This window comes from Myxine glutinosa, chromosome 8 (genome assembly GCF_964187855.1).
Source record: "Myxine glutinosa chromosome 8, kmMyxGlut1.1, whole genome shotgun sequence".
NCBI lineage: Eukaryota > Metazoa > Chordata > Myxini > Myxiniformes > Myxinidae > Myxine > Myxine glutinosa.
In genome coordinates this window covers 24881690-24903271 of record NC_136268.1, presented here as the reverse complement: position 1 = coordinate 24903271, position 21582 = coordinate 24881690, and the positions used below count along the sequence as shown (strand labels likewise).

Here is a 21582-nt window from a genome sequence, read left to right as displayed (position 1 = left end):
TGGCTCTCCACGGTCACAGCACGTCCCGTTGATGAAGGCAAGCAAGTGGTGGAAAGGATCCTCGTAGCGCGTCTCTCGAACAAAGGGGCAGATGAGGCAGGAGGGAAATGTACGCGTCTCTCAGCGGCTTCGCGGTTTCCCACAGCGCGTTTAGTTACCAGCGCGCTATCACTCGCGTAACCCAATGGAGGCTCGGCCCCAAGCTGAACCGAGCGTCCAATTTGGTAAGAGCGCTTATAGCTTGGTTCATGCGCGTCTTTTCCCAGAACTCATAACTCTCATCAAGCGCCTCCCTTCGCAGAACTGCTCAAGCTCATCACCCAGCTCATAACTCACCGAACTGCTGTGGGGGCTTCGCGCAACGGGTTTTATTGCCATGCCCTTAGCCTTCTCGAATGTTCCAACCACACCCTGTGACGCATTGCCGCAGCCACTCCCTTCGAGCCGTGATTGGCGGCTCGTGCTTACCGTCAGCTTCTCCACTGCCCTCATTCGGTCCCTGCTCGATTTGCCAGGCCTGCCTCGTGCTAATTCGCGCCAAAAAGCCAAAGGCAGCATAAGGAGGCGGAAGGCGGCATAAGGCAATGGAGGCGGCGTAAGGCAATGGAGGACCTACTCTCATTATTCTACTCAATGCAAGACTAACACAGGAAAAGGACTATGCTCACAAATACTCAGAAGTAACTGAACTATCGCGAGGCTACGTGTTGTTTGTGTGACTAACTATGAGGGGGAAATTTAACCTTTATTGTACAAAATTCAAAACCGCAACAATATATATATTGTTGCGGATATGGGATTTGGCCTCCATCCATATCCGCTTGTAAATATTCCCCTATTTCCCCAATACTCCCCAACTCTCCCCAATCCCCCATTCCCTAGTCCCATTGTCTGTAAACAACACTCTGTAGAACCGACCTTCCCCTTTTTCCCCCATTAAATGTCGTGCCCAGGTTCACCGCATCTCACGTAGACAACTATAGGACATCTTGCTAGTTATTCTTAGTCTATGTCAGTTAAGGACTCGTTTCCATTAATTCTGACTCTTCGTTGCACCAGAATGTGATTGTATGTCACCAGTAGTAAGTTTAGGACCTCCCCATACCTCCTCCCATCTTCCTCATGAAACTACAACAACAACAACAACTACAACAACAGCGTGCGGGGAGTGCGCGTCCTCACTCCGGCTTGGTTGGTAGGGGTGATGGGAGGGCACCAGGCCTTCCCAACGAGCCGCCATCGAACATGTGCTCGACGGGGTTACCAAACAGGGGCTCCCTGTCAGCTCCTCGTCAAGGGCAGAGCCCGGTAACCCCCGCACCCAATGGAAGCGGCGGACCGGCCCCAGTGGGGCGGAACCAACCAGCCGAGGGTGTGTCACTCCCCGCTGAGCAGGCGCAGTGAGAGGGAGGTGACGTCAGATGCGCGCTGAGCTTGGAGCAAGCAAGACCACCTCCGAGCGCTGTGAGGCCTCCCTGCATCTTTTGGACCGTGCTTTATCCTGTCCCCGAGCCAAGGTGCACCTTGTGCTATCGACCTACCTGTCCCTTCCTGCCATCAATCCCTGTGTAAGTCTACCTTGTCCGTTTGTCCGTGGTCTGTCAGGGATAAGATAAGACGGTATTTAAGTGCCCATCTCTTCTGTGTCTTTACCTCACTCTGCCTTGTAATCTACCCCCTTTTCTCCACCACTGTAATTATACCCTCCTCCAGAGGTCTTGAGAACTGTACCCCTTGCGTCGTTTCATCTATCCCAGTCGTCGTGTCCTTTCCATCATTGATTTAGCATAGCGCGATTTGGCCAACGTCTGGGTGAATCGGGTGAGTCGGGAAGAAATGGGGAAGCACTGTTCGGCCGCGGTAATACCACCGCTCGGTAAATAACATCCTAATCCGCGGTCCGTAACAATATATATAATATATATATATATATATATATATATATATATATATATATATATATATATATATATATATATATATATATATACATATATATATATATATATACATATATATATGTATACATACATACATATATATATATATATATATATATATATATATATATATATATATATATATATATATATATATACACATATATATATATAACTGTGAGAAATAGTAGAAACTCCACAGTTTGAGCAGGGCATCTCATTTGCATTAAATAAATAATCGGGAGATTAAATCAGACGCGGACGAAGCTGCAGGACGGTCGATATTTAATTTTCGACAAGCTTTCGACCAACAAAGGTCTTCTTCTTAGTCTACAGAAACAACAGGCATGTATATCAGACAAGTATGTGTAGTGATATGTATGTAAGATGTGTGATATGTGTAGAAAATGCATACAAAAGGAAGAGCCACGCTAAAGCTCACCCCAAGTTCAGCGGAAGTGAAGCGCAGCTTACAGTTACCGTTCGCGTTGCAGTTGGTGCACGTGCATATACAAATATAGAGATACATACAGACATAAACACACAAGCATATATTCATATACCATTTATAGTCATATAATATATTTATATATTTATTTTTATATATATATATATATATATATATATATATATATATATATATATATATATATATATATATATATATATATATATATATATATATATATATATATATAAATAAATGACATATAAAGGTAGAATGAATGAATGAATGAGTGAATGAATGAATGGGTTACGGTTAATGATTTGATTGGGTTGATGTCGGAACATTCTTTAATCATCAAAATTTATGCCATGAGGGATTTTTGTCCGAAGTTTATGTATCCCAAAGGACTCACGTTTCAGAATCGTGGTGTGTGATCGATTTGTAATTAATTCAATGGCAGAGATTGGAATGTCATTTATAGAGTGATCCGGTTGATTAAAGTGTATCGTGTAAGGTAGAGATTTGCCCTGACTGGTGTGGAAGTTATTGATTTCTGACCGGGTGTTATTAAATCGTGTGTCGAGTGTATTCTCAGTTTTTCCAACATATTGTTTGGTGCACTTTTGGCAAGTGATTAGGTATATGACCCATGTAGATTTGCAGTTCATATCGGAGGTGATGGGGAATTTTTGTCCAGTGCTAGAACTACAAAACTCCAGTGCTCTCTATATTTGTATATGCACGTGCACCAACTGTAACGCGTACGGTAACTGTAAGCTGCGCTTCACTTCCGCTGAACTTGGGGACTGTGAGTGAGCTTTAGTGTGGCTCTTCCTTTTGTATGCATTTTCTACACATATCACACATCTTACACACATATCAATATACATACTTGTCTGATATACATGCCTGTTGTTTCTGTAGACTAAGAAGAAGACCTTTGTTGGTCGAAAGCTTGTCGAAAATTAAAGATCGACCGTCCTGCAGCTACGTCCGCGTCTGATTTAATCTCCCGATTATTTATTTAATTCAAATGAGACGCCCTGCTCGTACTGTGGAGTTTCTACTATTTCTCACAGTTATATATATATATGTATGTATATATATATATGTATATATATATATATATATGTATATATATATATATATATATATATATATATATATATATAGATATATATAGATATATATATATATATATATATATATATATATATATATATGTGATCTACTTTGAAGGAGATTAGTGTAAGTTTGTTGTATCTGGATACGAGTATATATATATATATATATATATATATATATATACATATATATATATATATATATACGAGGTGTGTTCAAAAAGTATGCGACCTTAATTTGTCAAGCGTAAACAAATGAAGCTAGGGAGGCGTTGATTGGTGCACGTATGTAGGCGATCCTAATGCGCACGCGTGAATTTTTTCCCACCTGCAGAAGCTGTCATTCGACGGCAGACCGCCGATGAGTGAGGAAGTGTAAGTGAGCGCCGTCGGATTTTCGTTTTTGACAAAATGACGGAAAAACTTGAACAACGCTACTGCATCAAATTTTGTGTAAAGCTTGGCGATTCCCAAGTGGAAACGATCCGCAAGATTCAACAGGCCTTCGGGGACGAAGCAATGAGCACCACACAGATAAAGGAGTGGTACAACCGCTTCAAAGATGGCCGCACATCAGTGGAGAGTGAAGCACGTTCGGGTAGGCCCTCAACATCCCGAAATGAGATCGTCATTGACCAATTGAGGACCCTGGTGATGCAGGATCGTCGAATCACGATCAGAGAACTTGCAGACGAGGTGGGTGTCAGCATTGGATCCGTTCATTCCATTATGAAGGAGGATTTGGGCTTCAGGAGAATCTCAGCGAAGTTCGTACCAAAGCTGCTAACGATTGAGCAGAAGCAACTCCGTTTGGAGATCGCACAGGACATGCTGGAGACTGTGAACAGCGATCCCAGCTTCCTCAACACAGTGATCACTGGCGATGAGTCCTGGGTTTATGGGTACGACCCAGAAACCAAGTTGCAGTCATCACAATGGAAGCATCCAACATCCCCAAGGCCAAAAAAAGCAAGGCAGGTCCGCAGCAATGTCAAAGTCATGCTGACCGTCTTCTTCGACTCCAGTGGCGTGGTTCATCACGAGTACGCACCACACGGCACAACCATCACCAAGGAGTATTACCAAGAGGTTCTGCGTCGCCTTCGTGATGCTGTGCGACGCAAACGGCCGGACCTGTGGGCAGCGGGCAATTGGCAGCTCCATCACGATAACGCACCCGCCCATTCTTCACATTTGATACAGAGTTTCTTGGCCAAACACAACACACCTGTGCTTTGTCAGGCTCCCTACTCTCCCGACATGGCTCCGTGTGACTTCTGGCTTTTCTCCAAGCTGAAAATGCCCCTGAAAGGGACCAGATTTCAGTCCAGAGAAGACATCATGCGGAATGCGACGGACCAGCTGCGCGCCATCCCAAAAGAGGCGTTCCAGCGCTGCTTCCGACAGTGGCAGAACCGTTGGGAGAAGTGTGTGGCAGCCCAAGGGGACTACTTTGAAGGAGATTAGTGTAAGTTTGTTGTATCTGGATACGAGTATTTTTTATGAACAAAGGTCGGATACTTTTTGAACACACCTCGTATATATATATACTGTATATATATAATAGGCCCACCCCCTTCCCCAGGTATATCTGGGAAAAGGTAAACAAGGAAATTGCTTTTGACAAAGGCTAGTGGAGGCCCAGTGCATGCCTGGTTGCTGGCCACTGGCCGAAACGTTGAGTTTTTAAGACAAAACTATAAGCTGGCGAACTATAAAATGGATTTATTGGATATATATATATATATATATATATATATATATATATATATATATATATATATATATATATATATATATATATATTTGGGTGGTCCTAAAAAAGCAAAGGAACAAATTTCCTTTTTCCACAAGGTTATTTTTATTCGTTTATACGTAAATGAAAAGAACACGAAAAATGTTTCACAAAAAAACAATATTTAGGGGTCGCCCCATGTTGCACTCATAAATCAGAGGACCCGCATAGCATAAAACAATCATTCGCTTGAAAAACTATGACTGAGCTGCCTTTGATGGAGTGGGGAGCTTTTTTTCTGTGATTTACCACCACTCAAAGAAGGAACTGTTTATGTTCTTCGTCTTTCGTCAGTGTCTCGTATTTTTGGATCAGGTTAATTCCCAGTTCCGCCGTGTCGTTTACTACTTTCATCTGAGAGGACCGATCCCGAAGTTAATTGCAAAAAGTATCGTCAGTCCACTGTCCGTGGGGGAAGGGGGTTCTTCAGAAAAGATTGAGATTTCGCTTTTCCCCCTTCCATCAAGACATCAAAGAAGGAACTGGTCCTTTTTGTCACAAGGTCTTCCACTTCATTTGTAATCTCTAGATGTCGAGGAAGACCGAGTAACTGCGAACATTGTAGGTTCCGGACCATCCTTTCTTTTGTCTCCGTGGTCACTCTGTCGTCGAAAAGGGCTAGGGCAACTCGGTGCTTGGAGAGAAACCAAATATGTCTGCAAAAGGCCATGGACGCTTTGCTGGCCACAATCTGATTGGGGTAAGTCTTGAGGACAGACAGAAGGTGAATGTCATTGTAGGGGGCTCAAATTCCAAGGGTCGTTCCACTGCCTGATTTAAATGAGACTCACAAACAGAGCCAAATCAGTTATGCTCCTGGCTTCTCGTGGTGTCAGCTTGAATTGAGCTTGGAAAAAGTATATCTTCAATGCATAAATCCCTTTCCCCATCCATCAAGCATGGTGTGTTGGTCCAGGAGCTTGAAATGAATCGTTTACACTTCCTCCACCAAGGAATAAGAGAGACAGGCGCAAAAATTATTGATAATGAAATTTTTAGTATGGGGCGACCTCTAAATATTCACCAATCAAGCTGAAATTTCACACACAAGTAAATCGAACCTGGTGGACAAAAACAACATATGTGGAGAAACGATTCGACTCGACACACAAACATCCTACTGTGAAACTTACTGGATGGATGAGGGGGATATAAAAGTAGTAATGAATGTGTTAGTGGTGAAGAAAAATGGTTGCCGAATCCATTTGGAGCTTTATTTCTATAATTGTTACAAAATCTGTGTTGAAAGTGTCTCGTTTGACTCCACGATGAATTGACCCAAGAGGACATCGTTGTTGGGCAGGTCCTACGGCCCATCGGAGCAGCCTATTCTCATGAGGTCGCGGAACGGCCCGCCAACTGTGGCAAGAACCGCTACACGAACATCCTTCCATGTGAGTTGATTGTGCTTGTGTGGTGACCAGGCCGAGTACTTGTCAGTGCATCCCGTAAACAAAGCTGGACTATGTTCCACATTGGGCCGACAGCACACACCACCTCACAATTGATGGTCTGTTGCTTGTTGGAACACCTGGCAAGGAGACCTCACCACATTCACCAAGATAGCTGGGTTAGGTTATTGTGGTGGCCAAACTATAATGGGCACCTTGTTCATTAATTTTCACAGATCTGTAAAAGTCCAGTTCATGCTGGGAACCGTTTGCAAAACGTGTATGCCACATCAAATATATACAGCACAACCATTGCAGATTCACATTTAATACCTGCCCCCTGAGATTTGCACATTAAATGTTTTTCTTATTTTTTTTCAGATGACTTTAGTCGGGTGAAATTGTCAACTGTGGACGGTGTAGAAGGGTCAGATTACATCAATGCAAGTTACATACCTGTGAGCTTTTCCAATGTTTCCTTCATGTTGGGGTGTGATGTAGGCATGATGGGCCCGGTGATCTTTTCTCGCCAACAAACCCTCCCAATGGTGTTCCACAATTAGTCTAGGAGCTGAATGGTTTGACCCACCACTAATTGCAACATAATATTTTTTTACTTATATTATGTTCCGACAGCATCCCTAAACGACATATCGAAAGTCTCCTAAAAAATAATTAGGGGAATTATTAGGGGAACTCATTAAAAAAAAAAATCATTTACAAAAAAATTACATTTTATTAAAAAATGTAAATACTTTTTCAACAAACTAATGCAGCTAACCTCTTTTTGCACCATGCTGGGCCTATGTGTCCACAGTTGCACCACCAATCCCAGGTTGTTCACAGTGTAATGGCTTTGCAGATGTTGCAGTAATAGGTCTAGTGTGTTGAAGGAGACCATTTAATTGATTGATAACATTTAATTGATTAAAAGTGATATTTATGGATAGTCGGGGTCAAGAGCCTTCATTTGGTATACATATTGTCATAGTTTGGTGGGAAGAAAAAAAACCTCATTTTTCGCTTAATACATGCAAATAGCGTTTTTTTTTGTTTGTTTGTTTTTTTTTGTATACAATATCGAGGCTCGTGTAAGAGCTAACATTAATCACAAAAAAACGGACACACAAAACATACAATAAAGGGAGCGGGAGACAAGATGGGGAGAGAGAGGGAAGCACACACGAACAACAGCAGAGAACAGGGACATCAGGAGATCTGTGGGAGGGAGAGCACTTGGAGGGGGGGAGGGGTGAGGAGGCATGGGAAAGCGTTTTTTTAAATAAAGTAAAAATTATATACTGTATATTCCCCTAATTATTTCTTGGTGGACATTTGAATTGTCGTTTATGGATGCTGTCGGAACATAATACAAGTGAGAAAAATTCTGTGGCAATTAGTGGTGGGTAGACCATATTTTTCCCATTCAACTCCTGGACTAAATCGTTATGAAAGCGATAGTCGGAATAGTTGGTTTAATTGTGAAGAATCATCATTCTCACTTAAGTTCCAAAACAATCGATAAACTTCATAAAAGTGATGTCGGAAGTTATTATTGAGGAATATAATTGATATTTCTGGACGACACAACAATGATTCAATGTTAGTTTGGCATACCAAATCTAAAAATCAAATTCCCATTGTTATACCATATTTGGCTATAAACGACATCATGAGTGCCATTCTTATTTAGGAGAAGAGAAACAATTCCCTTTCAGGTGGAAAACAACTCATGAGATTGGCAAACTCTTGATGGGCAAGTTTCTTTTCATCAAGTAAAACCACAACTTTACGTTTCACGATCTTTTCAGTTATTTAGGCACCAGAATGACATCATAACCACAAATGGATTTGTGCTTTTTCCATTCGCAGTGGATTTTAAATTTAATATTTATCTGTATAACAACTCTGGGAATACAAAATGACCTCCCTGTGTGTGACATGCAGGGTCTGCATACAGCCCGTGAGTACATCGCAGCTCAGGGTCCACTTCCCAACACATGTGCAGACTTCTGGAGGATGGTGTGGGAGCAGGAGACGCAGATCATTGTCATGCTAACACAGTGTGTTGAAAGAGGAAGGGTGAGACCTTTTGCCAATCTACTCATCTCATATGAATCAGTGATAAGGATGGCCTTCATACTGACTTCCATGACAAAGGTCACTTGTGTTACGTGCTCCTCCCCAAACCCCGGTCACGTTGTACCTCCGAGCCCCGAGAGGAGTCACGGCAGAAAGATGTGTTATTCTGTGTGTCAAAGATCAATGGTGAAACCACACCAATTGTTACCAACAAACAAGTATTGTATTAAGGTCACACTAGAATAACAGTACAATAACAATATTAATCAATTGTACAACCAATATATCATTCCTATGATGGTACCATCAGTTTCGTACAAAATAACTCACTGTGCTCCAAGTGAGCGAAAATAACATTCCCAATGTCTCTGTCCCAGCTTCAAAGCAAAGTCGATCCACGCTCCAATGATCGTCAGAACGATGTTGTATCGAGACCAGAATCCCGCTCGGTTGACAGTCACACTGCCAAAGATGGGCAAAGGTACTCTCAAGAGGCGACTGGGAAATCACACCTTCGGGTATGGACATTCAACGGCTCCCAATCGGCGAACCGCAAATTCACACTCAAAATCCACGTTACACACACACACCAGGTTAACGTCTGGATGCGGTGAAATGGTTGAAGCGAGGTGAAAAACCTGGAACGATGCGAAAATCCAGCGCGAGGCAAAATGGCCAACGGTCCATTCTCGAGACGTAACGGCACTCCAATGATTCTCTTCGGAATCAACCGCAAAACCTGTCACGCAGGTTTATCTGTCACAGCGATAACAACTCTGTCGCAGGAATCCCTCTCCCAGGAAACCCCAAAGTTCGCTAGTGACCCCCGTTCACCAGCGTTTGCTCAAGACCTCCAAGCAGCTCGGCTCCTTCTCCGACCTCACTTGCTCCGCCTCTTCTTCCTCTTCTTCTTCTTTCTCTTCTTCATCCGGTTCCCGATCCGATTTCCGGTTTCTTTTTAAAACATTAACTTTTTTTTACCTTTTGAAAACAGTTATCTCTATTTCACCTAAACGATAACAATAATAGTACATGCAACCAAAAATGTTTGCAGTGGATGAGAACCACAACAATCCGTAACGCTTGGCCCATCATGCCTGTGCTTTATCTCCCACAACCTCCTCCCTGTTAACTTAATCTATCAATTTGCTTATTGTTTTATACACTAATCCCCATTATTACCATTGACCAAAACAAACATAGCATGTTCTTTCAATTATACTTATAGTAAGGGCATTTTATGAGATATTTCACAAATCTGTTAACTAAATTGTTACCAAAAAATTTCTTCACCAATATGTTTGTAAAGGTGTGTAATAACATGTGTTAAAATGTTGAAGTTCAACTCCCGTGGGAAACCCAGAAAAAAAGCTGTTGAATTCGGGTACCGAAAAATTATTTTCGAGAATTTTTATTTTTTTAAATCGGCCCTTAAGTAACTTATGAGGGGTCAAATAAGGGTTTTTCATGATTCTGAGTTGATTAACATTTATATTTTCACTTTTACATTTACACACAAAGTAGCTTTTATTTCACATACATATATAATACTCAAGAGTTATTTCTCATTCACAATGTCAGAAGTATCAACAGTCATTGTCTATGTCTCTTCATCCAGCCATTCCAGTTGGAGTGTGGGAACTCAGGATCGTTGGCTTTGATCACCCACCCCGCTGCCCAGAGTGTGTCACCTGGAGTGAGGAGTGGCTGATCATGAGCCAGGGAGGAGGAAAGCTCAGCGAGGGGGAGAAACATGATCGCGTTCGTTCCTATCTGTTTCCTGTTCGTAAATGGAATAATCTTTACTTCAGTTCCTCTCAGGATCTTAGCTTTGTCGAGTGCCTTCAACTTCACCCGGGGGAAAGCTGCTGTTGTCTGTGGATCTGGCAAAGGTGGTGCCGGAGAGGTGACTTCGATCCAACCCATTGAGTGAAAGGGAGTGTTTCCGTGAATAGAGACAATGTTTAAATCTATATTGTCTCCAACAAACTGAGTGACTGCATTGTTTGTTTCCCCAACCTCCATAAAGACCACCTGATCATTACTTGACAATTCACTTTCACTGGCTGGCACTTTGGCTGTCATCACTGATTGATCCTCAAGTGCAGCATCAACCGCAACCTCATCATTGATCTGTTCATCGGTTTCCTCCACAATGGTGTCAAGAGTGCCAGAAGTATCTGGAACATCATCTCCACTCCTACTATTAAGGAAGCAGTATTTGTAGTTTTGTGTCTCCGTGTAAGACTCAGTGTATCCCAGCCGGTGGAACTTGTTGAGCATCCATTTTGACCCAAATCTATGATCAAGTTGTATGGCAAGCCCTATTTGGTGTGGCAATACTCCAGACCGAGGTCGACAGGCCTTAATAAAATTCTGCCCCCAAACGGCAACTCTTTCGTCTGTCTTGACAATCGGTCTCAAGAACATCTGAAGGCTTGCAGGAACAAGTGTCAGCTGACTATCGATGTCAGTCATACTGTGTGTGGTGGGGTATGACTTTGGACCTAAATCAATCAAGGCAATATCATTGGATATGAACTTGAGTGCCGTCTTTATGATCTGAGTCTTCTCATCTCCATGGTCAAGATTAGCATGATGCCCTCGCAGAATATTGTCGGTGCCATCTTTGAGACAGAGTACATCTGCCCTTCTTTCCTGTGTTGTGAAATACAAGGTGTCTTCGTATTTCTCTAGAAGTTTTATCTTTAGCCAATGCTTTGAATAAGAAAGGCTCTTCTCTGGTGACTGATCAAACTCCTGCAGCTTTTCATGGACTTGGTCCATGTTCATTACCCCATGCTCTAATTCTGAGTCTAACCATTCGCAGAATTCAATAAAAACTGCCTCTCGCTCCTCATCAATACTCCTCTGTCCTCTCTTCCTTTTTCCTTCCTCATCAGTCTTGGACAAACTGTCACCTCTCGCAAACATAAGTTTGCATCGCAAATGGTACAGTGTTTCTTCTGCTACCAAGTCGTTGATCCCTTCCAGGCGTCCAGTGACTTCAGTGCCCCAGTCATCCCCGCGACTCCGTGCTGTCTTCAGCAAGCTTGCCTTCAGTGTATCTGCAGTCAAATTATCTGGCACTCTGTATTTCTTTCTAGCTTGTGCTGGATTATTTTTGTAGAGCTGGGCTGGTTGGTTGCAAAGAATGCATACATCCTTATACAGGAGGTCAACTGACTGTGATCTTCTAGAACTGCAGCCAGTTGATGAACTGAACTCACAAGTAGTGCGTCTTCTCTTCAACTTTGATGACTCTTTCTCTGCCGTTGATGCTTGAGCTGACTTCTTGGTGGTTGCAACAAAGTTGTTGTACAGATAGTCAGAGAGCCTACTACACTCTATTTCAACCCATAGCATACAAAAGGTTTGACCCCCTAGAGTTGTTGGGGGTATCAAGCTGAGTAAAAAAAAGTATGTAAGATTGACCCCCCCTGCTGGAACTAGTCACCAGACCCCCCTAAAATGACCCCAATAATGGGTTATTTCAACCCATCTCATACATGGACCAAATTTGGTTACAATATAGTGTCATGTCAGGACATTACAAAAATGTCAAATCTAACAACTTACCCTGCTGGAAAGGTGATGTTAGACCCCCCGCAAAGTACCCCCCAAAATGGGTTATTTCAACCCATCTCATACATGGACCAAATTTGGTCACAATATAGTGTCATGTTAGGACATTACAAAAACATCAAATCTAACAACTTACCCTGCTGGAAAGGTGATGTTAGACCCCCTGCAAAGTGCCCCCCCCTAAAAACGGGTTATTTCAACCCATCTCATACATGGACCAAATTTGGTTACAATATAGTGTCATGTCAGGACATTACACAAACATCAAATCTAACAACTTACCCTGCTGGGTAGGTGATGTTAGACCCCCCGCAATCTCCTATTGCATATACGAACCAAATTTGGTCACGATGTACAAATATAACAAATCTAACGTTACCCTTCTGGAAAAGGTGGGTGATGTTAGACCCTTCCTCAAAACAATCTACACACAAAATACATGATACTTCAAATATATAAACTCACCATCAGTCAATGAGGATTACTATTTATTATCACAAGACTCAAACATAAACGAAACATGACTTGTAGCATACACTACAAGTGTTGGTTAATGAAATCAGCATACACACTACAAGTTACAACTACAAGTATAGAAGTTTGATTTAACTATTAATCTCCATTGTAAGAGGCTTCTGAGCTTTATTAGTTAATCTTTGTAATAAGATTAAACATTTTAAATTATCAAACCAATGCATTTCAAATAATGTTTGATTGTTAAACATTTTAATATCCTCTAATGTGGAACAAATATCAACTTTGTTATCATTATTAACCAAAAGAAGAGGGGAATGTCAAGAGGAAAACATAAATTCTTCAGATTAAGTTTCCATACTTACTATATGAAAGCATGTTGCTTAAAAACTGGAAAATCTAGAATATGCAGTTCCTCAAGGAGGGGCTCGTTCAGTATCTGTGAAAGTTAAATACAAAATGTATTTGCTATTTGACCATATAATGCTCATGAAATTTAGGATAGTATGCCTACAAGTCAATCATCTCTGATTGGTTTCATTCAGGCTTCTATTATTATATTATATTTGATCATGTCATGCTATTATAAGTGCATCAACAATATTTTATTGGTTGTCCTCTATTGGCTTCCGTAGTTTACAAAAAATATTACCAAGGAGGGCCTAGCAAGGTCATTTGCATACTTTTACTAAACTAGGGGCATTAAATGATGATGTATGTCAATGTACAGACATGTCTTAAGCTGTTAAGTTGTTACATTTGATAATTTGTAATATCCTGATGACATGATTGTGACCGAAGTTGGTTCATGTAAACGATGGCTTGAAACAGGGGTACTTTGGGGCCGGGGGGGGGGGGTCTAACATCACCTACCCAGCAGGGTAAGTTGTTAGATTTGATGTTTTTGCAATGTCCTGACATGACACTATATTGTGACCAAATTTGGTCCATGTATGAGATGGGTTGAAATAACCCGTTTTTAGGGGGGGGCACTTTGCGGGGGGTCTAACATCACCTTTCCAGCAGGGTAAGTTGTTAGATTTGATGTTTTTGCAATGTCCTGACATGACACTATATTGTGACCAAATTTGGTCCATGTATGAGATGGGTTGAAATAACCCGTTTTTAGGGGGGGGCACTTTGCGGGGGGTCTAACATCACCTTTCCAGCAGGGTAAGTTGTTAGATTTGATGTTTTTGTAATGTCCTAACATGACACTATATTGTGACCAAATTTGGTCCATGTATGAGATGGGTTGAAATAACCCATTTTGGGGGGTACTTTGCGGGGGGTCTAACATCACCTTTCCAGCAGGGTAAGTTGTTAGATTTGACATTTTTGTAATGTCCTGACATGACACTATATTGTAACCAAATTTGGTCCATGTATGAGATGTGTTGAAATAACCCATTATTGGGGTCATTTTAGGGGGGTCTGGTGACTAGTTCCAGCAGGGGGGGTCAATCTTACATACTTTTTTTTACTCAGCTTGATACCCCCAACAACTCTAGGGGGTCAAACCTTTTGTATGCTATGGGTTGAAATAGAGTGTAGTAGGCTCTCTGACTAAGATCATTTTTACACTTCTGGTGGTACCTCAGTTTTCCTTCCTTTTGAGCCTCCTTCATACGTTCCACAACAGTAACATTTTCGACAGTTTCTGCTTGTTTCAATAAAGTTGAGTATCCCTTTGGAGTTGCCTGTATGAGCCTTTCAGCTGGTGTATCCGAGCGTGCACAGATGAAGCAATTGAGCACAGGTGGAGTAACGTCTTCATCCATATTGCTAGACTCCATGTCCTGCAAAGTAGAAAATGAGATATATTTAGAAATTATTTTTCCCCAAAGGAGTGTCTGTGGTGAAATATAAATGTTAACAATCAACTCAGAATCATGAAAAACCCTTATTTGACCCCTCATAAGTTACTTAAGGGCCGATTTAAAAAAATAAAAATTCTCGAAAATAATTTTCGGTACCCGAATTCAACAGCTTTTTTTCTGGGTTTCCCACGGGAGTTGACCTTCAACATTTTAACACATGTTATTACACACCTTTACAAACATATTGGTGAAGAAATTTTTTGGTAACAATTTAGTTAACAGATTTTCATATGTTTCCCTTACTATTAACTTGCATAGCCTATTGAATCGTTCAGCTGCAAATTTAGTTTGGTTACATTCATGCCGGTGACCTAAATGCAGAGAACTTGGACAGCCGGCTTTACCTTCCAGTCCAAACGGCATGCTCCGAGATGCAGCACCTACTGCTGCTAATGCACCAGGATTGTAGTTTTAATCTGATTTGACATCACAGTGGAACAAATTCAGGAGAAGACAGTTACAAAGCAAGCACATGCCACAAACCATCCTGCCCTCCCACAGCTTACAACACAGCAAGCATTACATGGAGGCCTCACATGCAAGCACTAGTGGTGGGGTCGACTCAGCTTGGTTATCCACTGAGATGTTGCAGTATTGGGTGAATTCAGGCAAATAAGTTGCACACTTAGTGACAGTCTCACAATATGGTGTTACAGAATGATGGATGGTGGGAAAAGGTAACCTGATGGTGTAATTATGAACTGCACATCGAGGAAAGGCAACCCGATAGACCTCAAGTCATATTTGGTCTTGTTAGAACTGAGCAATTGATAAAGTTTCACAAAAGTTATTGTAGGTTATGCTTGGTTAATTTAATATTGCTTATCAATTTGTTTAGTGGAGGAGATTTATGATTGTTTTGCTCAATGTTGGTTGTTGATCTAATCCATCCAGTCGTCATCCTTTTGGGTTGTGGCTTGTGAATGCCTGGTCTGTAGAGATCTGCTCACTGCTCCTTCCCATTCCCTCAATCCTCTCCAGATCAAGTGTGAACACTACTGGCCCTTTGACCAGGAGCCTGTGTTCTATAAATCTACCGCCGTGTCCATGTCGGCTGAAGAGCAACACGGAGACTGGACTCTACGGGACTTACAGCTTCAGCAGGTACAACTGTTTCCATTGACTCTTTCCAAGGGAATCTCAGTGTATGATACCTTCCAGATATTCCAGATAACTTTCCTGAAATTATATTAACCAGACTTTTACAGTACATTGATGGTGGCAGTAGCAGTAAAAAGAACCACATACCCAAGTAGTTTCATGGTGGATCTGATGTTAGTGCCATTATGGAAAAGGACAATTAGCAAGGAGAGCATTTAAACGAGAACGTCACTCGGTAGGGCGCACACCTCCGCCAGGCTGAACAGTTTATTTTTTGTATCCCACTGATAGGCCGGATCTGGATTCGGACCTGAACCAAAATCAAATCTAATCGGCTTGTTCTTGTCACCTAACCAACTCATCCACCAAGTTTAGTCATAACTCGACCATAATTCTTTTTAAATATCATGTTATATAGTTGCTTTTCACCAGAGCTCTCAATGGTGAAGAATCACTTAAAAATTAAATAATTATCGTATCCGAATCCATACTTAGATCTTCACCAAAATCGAATCGATTAGTCATTGTCACACACACAACATCTCCACCAAATTTTGTCGAAATCCGTCCACACCTTTTTGAGATATTCTGCTATATGTCGGTTTCGCCCCATCTCCAAATGGTGAAGAAACACTTGAAAGATTCTCCTAGCCGGATCCGGATCTGGATCTTCACCAAAATTGAACCGATTCTTCCTTGTCAGACACCCTACCTCCACACCAAGTTTCGTCCAAATCCGTCCATAGCTTTTTGAGATAACCTGCTATGTATAGTTTTTGGCTCGATCTCCGAATGGTGAAGAATCACTTTAAAATTCTAGTAGCTGGATCCGAATCCGGATCTTCACCAAAATCGAATCATTTTGTCCTTGTGGCATAAGCTACATCTCTGCCAAATTTCGTCCCAATCCGTCCACAACGTTTTGAGATATTTTGTTCACAAACAGACAGACAAACAGAGAGACAGGGGTGAAAACATATCCTCCATCCACCTTCAGTGGTGGAGGTAATGATGTCCACTCACTCCCTCCTACCCCCTTGGGCATATCCTCCTTGATCCAGGGAACAACGAAACGGTCTGTGCTGCATTTCCACTACACCGCCTGGCCAGACCACGACGTGCCCAGCGAGAGCTGTACACGGGGAGTACTCGAGTTTGTACGTTGCGTACGTGGAAAGGCTAACATACATGCAGGGCCTATGGTTGTTCATTGCAGGTAAGTTCCTCTGCAGGATGATATACATGTTATGAAATGTCGATCTCAGGTTGTCCATGCAAGGGTGCAACATTTACAAGTAGGCTATTATTAAGAGGCCACATTAAGCCGGATATGCATCCTCGCACTCATTTTTAGACATTAACCATCTTGCAGTATTATTTGTAAGTGAAGGCCTAGTTAACGTATTTGTGTACCTTGAGAAGCATTTCCGGTGTGCACTCAGCAACCAAGGCTGTGCTTGCACATAATGATGATGATATATTATTTTGCATCTGCTGAACACATATCGGGCCTAGTAAGGAAACCAGAAGATTAATAAACAAACTCTGCATAGTGCTGGTGTAGGTCGAACGGGCTCCTTCATCACACTGGACCGGTTACTGCAACATCTGCAAAGCCACAACACTGTCGACATCCTGGGATCGGTGGCACAGCTGCGGACACATAGGCCCAGCATGGTGCAAACAGAGGTTAGCTAGATTACTTTGTTGAAAAAAATAATTTAACATTTGCTCATAAGTGGATGTTACCTCTAATGGGTTGCCATCTTGGGGGTGTTGGGGGGGATTTATCCTGCTTACTGTGGAAAGAAAGCGATGCCTGGCTATGCTTACTGAAATTGTTGTTTGTCTGAATGCAAAGCTATGTTTGCCTGAGGTTGTTGTTTGTCCTCCATGAGCCTTATAATCTGTGTTTTAGTAATATCTGTGGTTCTGCTATTAGGATGTTATTCGTATTTTACTTTGGTTGTTGTTGTATAGCCCCAGTCAGTTCTCTCGAACAAGCCGCAGCACAGATACAGCCGATTGATCTCACAGGAACGACCCAAAGATCCCCTAATCTAGGATGGTGTACCCCCACCTTCACGAAGTCAGGGCCACGACAGAGTTAGAGAGAGAGAGCGAGTGAGAGCATTAGAGACAGAGACAGACAGAGAGAGACAGAGACAGAGACAGAGAGAGAGAGACACAGAGAGACAGAGACAGAGACAGAGACAGAGACAGAGACAGAGACAGAGACAGAGACAGAGAGAGAGAGAGAGAGAGAGAGAAAGAGAAAGAGAGAAAGAGAGAAAGAGAGACAGAGAGACAGAGAGACAGAGAGACAGACAGAGAGACGGGCCGGTCCATGGAGACCATTTGGCACTCTGACTGTGACCGCACTGCCCTGAAGAATCCGGGCAGCAGGGAAGAACGGGGAAGATTTGGTCCCCGACTTGCATTGGGAGGTACAACCACCACGAAGATGCATCTCCGATAGTTGTTTTTACTTTGGTAGAGGCCTTGGCCGTCGAATCGCCATTTCACATGATCGGTTCATTTATTACACAATGGCCACAGATGTTTTGTGATCTCATATTGTTCGTTTGCATCGGTCGTTTCTGTGGAATCTGTTATTTTTACCCATTAAGGAAAAACATCAAGGAAAACGAAATAACAATCTTGGCAAAACGACAATACTTGCATCTTCAGATCAAAATTATTAATCCTGTTGGTGTTACTTTTTTTTTTTACCACATGGCTCTGAGGAACCACTGAGGTGTGATGACCCGTGCACATTGTGCCCCCTAGGTAATGGAAAACTGCCTGAGCAGCCATATCCCTGCTCCTTCACATTCACCCCTCTTTCTTCTTCAGATCTGAAGACGTGACAGAAGTGGTTCTTCTTCTTCTTCTTCTTAGGAACCAATAGTTTGTCATAGTGTCTAATGTGACCACTTGAGGTTATCCCCTCTCCCCTTGTATATGGTCGTTGGTTTAACTCTGAAAATTGAACTGCTGTTAAAATGGTACTCCTAAGGAAGCCACAAACACGTTTTAATATTTCCTAGCTTTGGTGTCTCATTTCATTGTTTTGTCTCTTTGCTGGCCTAGAGATTGTTCAGAAATGAAGACCAGGTTTGTTTAATTATGCTGCTGGGCATGCCAGATTTTCTTTCCGATTTTCGAGGCTCTCCCGTTCCCTCTGACTGCAGGCCCAGTACGTATTCATATACCTCTGCCTGCTGGAGTTGTGGTCCCAGTGTGGAGCAGAGAGTGACGTGCATTCCATCGTGTACGCCAACGTGCTGGCACGCAGCTTCAGCCTGTCCTCCGGTGGGTCGACAGTTCAACCTAGCATTTGATCACCCATCCTCAACATCCTTCCAATTCAGCCTAATTTCTTCTTCCTCATTCCAAGTGTGTCGTCTGTACCTAACCTGATGTCAGTTTGTAGTCAACCTTGGGTGGAAATCCACCTTCGACCGGCCTGATGGCCATGCGACCTCGTTTTGATGATGCGGAACAAACAACAACTAAAGATTTCTTTATTCTTCAGATCAACTCTGCTGAGACGTCACGGACTAGAACGGTGGATCAAAATGGAAGCCGATTCCTGCAAGAACCGTCACACACCTGTACATATATAAATAATAATGGAGAAACCGAACCTCTGAAGGAACAAGCTTTATTTAGGACGGTCATTTTAAATGTCTTCCAAGCACATTACGGTTTTAAATCATGGAACTTTGTTGTCTAGAGCCCTAAATGAGTTACAGATCGATCAACGAATGATTTCTTTTTTTCCATCTGTATTATCAAAGCATTATTATAATTACACGTCACCGTTTCCATGAAAAGACGTGTCGTCAAAATCAAGAAAATTTGATAACCGTCAGTTTCCTCGCATATCAGAGGAGATCGTTTCATGGATGTAAATAATGAACACAACATAATAAACTTTGTTTAACCAAATCTGTTTGCTTGAACTAACCCGAAAAAAACGGTTCCCTTGGATCCAGTGTGACTTCAAAGGAATCTCAAATTTTGCATGTAAAGTGTTCCAGGTACTAGACCTATCTGTGCGGAGGAAGAGGTTCCGTAAGAGGGTAGAGTGGCTAGTGGAAAAGATCTCTCATGTGCTGATTGTGGAAAGGTCATATGTTCAGACGCTGTCGTTGCTGCTCCATGAGGTTCATCAGCTCACCCTCATGCTCCTGTGGGAAAGGTGGTAAAATGGTAGAAAGAGAAACTTGGGATTTTCCCCTGGGGTCACGAGCTACGGCGTGTGTATTCCAAAGGATGTGAGGTGTGGTTTACCGTACCCTCAGCAGGGCACGTTGAATCTCCAGCTGGCTGTAGACACGCGGACCCTCCGTACCACCGAAAAGCCGCAGCTCATCCTTGGTGAGGGCAAACAGCTGCTCACCGTTGAGCATGCCCAGCCGATCCTGCGTTCTGATTGGTAGATGAGACGTACAATCCACTCAAAGTGAAGAAAATTCACGGAGTATCACAATGGTAATGTACACTATATAAAATGGTCAAATGAGGGGGAGTATGCTAGCGAAACAGAAAGAGGAGTAAGGGAGATGAAAACAAATATAAAAAGTCAATCACATCACATTCACATCACAGACAGGTCGGTGGTCTCTGTCTTTTACCACCTCCTTTCTGGTCTTGCACTCTCTGCTCTTTACTTGATTTGTAACCTCCCCCCTCACCCAACCAACCCTTGATCTGCACCCCAGCACACACGGTCCACTAGCTACCCCCTTCTGGCGAAACTCACAAAATCCAGAATCACTGAGCTCAACTCCACCCCTTCATTCCTCTTTTTCCCTGCCTGTGGAACCAACTTCCACACTCTCTTCAATTTCATCATTCCCTCCAGGTCTTCTGTTCCCCAACATCTCAGATCATCCCCAATCCAAATCCATGATATTTTCGAACTTCATTAACCATCCCCAAGCCTACATCTTTCCAAATTTCCAAGGTGCAAGAGAGGAGTCTGCAGAACACAGAAAGACCACCAATCTGCCTGCGGTGAGAGAGTGAAAGGCCCTCATAATCTGTTTCATCGCAGGAGATTCCAATGATTCTAAAAGCTTTGGTTTCTACAGCGTAAAGCCGAGCTTGGTGTGAGGCAGGTGCACCAGCCCAGATGGGAGAGCAGTATTCCCCATCAAGCTGCGGATGAAAGCCTTGTATTTGGTGAGGAGCTCAGGTGTGCCAAGGAAGGACTTCGCACGACGGAGGATGCCCAATCGGCGACTGGCTTTGGAGGCCAGATTTGAAATGTGGTTTTCCCAGGAAAGATCATGGCAGATAGTGAGACCCAAAAGCTTGAGTGACAGAACTTCTTGGAGATGATTGTTGAGAAAGTAGATGGGAGGGTTTTCCAGACGGTCTTTTCAGAGAGACGTAGTGAGAGTGTGAGATTTGTCAGGATTGAAAGACATGTTCCACTTGTTTGACCAGTTTGTGATTTTGTCCAAGTCTGTAGAGGGTGAAGGCACCCCACTCTGCCCATCAAACTCTCCTCTTATGGTATCCATGGAAATCTCCACACATGGATTGTGGACTTCCTCTCTGGTTGTCGTCAATGTGTGGCCCTGAATGGATTTCTCTCATCGCCCCTTCCTGTTCTGGCTGGAGTTCACCATGGCAGTGTTCTGGGCCCTGTGCTTTTTCTGGTCTTCATCAATGATCTCTCCGACTCTCTGGAAAATCCTCTCCATCTCTTTGCTGATGACTCCATTCTCTGCCGCTCCATTCCTCAT

At 42.6% G+C, this 21582-nt stretch overlaps 2 protein-coding genes across 2 annotated transcripts in view; one reads left to right on the top strand and one right to left on the bottom strand.

The window, feature by feature from the left end:
* PTPRO (protein tyrosine phosphatase receptor type O) overlaps nt 1–19774 on the top strand; it is a 52986-nt gene extending 33212 nt beyond the window's left edge. The window contains exons 9-16 of the mRNA XM_078783940.1: nt 6611–6701; nt 7080–7156; nt 8646–8780; nt 15701–15823; nt 16882–17036; nt 17374–17509; nt 19015–19135; nt 19359–19774. Of these exons, the coding sequence (XP_078640066.1) occupies nt 6611–6701; nt 7080–7156; nt 8646–8780; nt 15701–15823; nt 16882–17036; nt 17374–17509; nt 19015–19135; nt 19359–19372 (852 nt within the window). The 3' untranslated portion in view covers nt 19373–19774. The remainder of the gene's footprint in view (nt 1–6610; nt 6702–7079; nt 7157–8645; nt 8781–15700; nt 15824–16881; nt 17037–17373; nt 17510–19014; nt 19136–19358) is intronic.
* The window catches only part of LOC137432159 (epidermal growth factor receptor kinase substrate 8-like), a 29233-nt gene continuing 27124 nt past the window's right edge, over nt 19474–21582 (bottom strand). Inside the window, exons 5-6 of the mRNA XM_078783025.1 lie at nt 20125–20257; nt 19474–20016 (exon numbers count right to left, since the gene is read on the bottom strand). Coding sequence (XP_078639151.1) covers nt 19957–20016; nt 20125–20257 — 193 coding nt within the window. The 3' untranslated portion in view covers nt 19474–19956. The remainder of the gene's footprint in view (nt 20017–20124; nt 20258–21582) is intronic.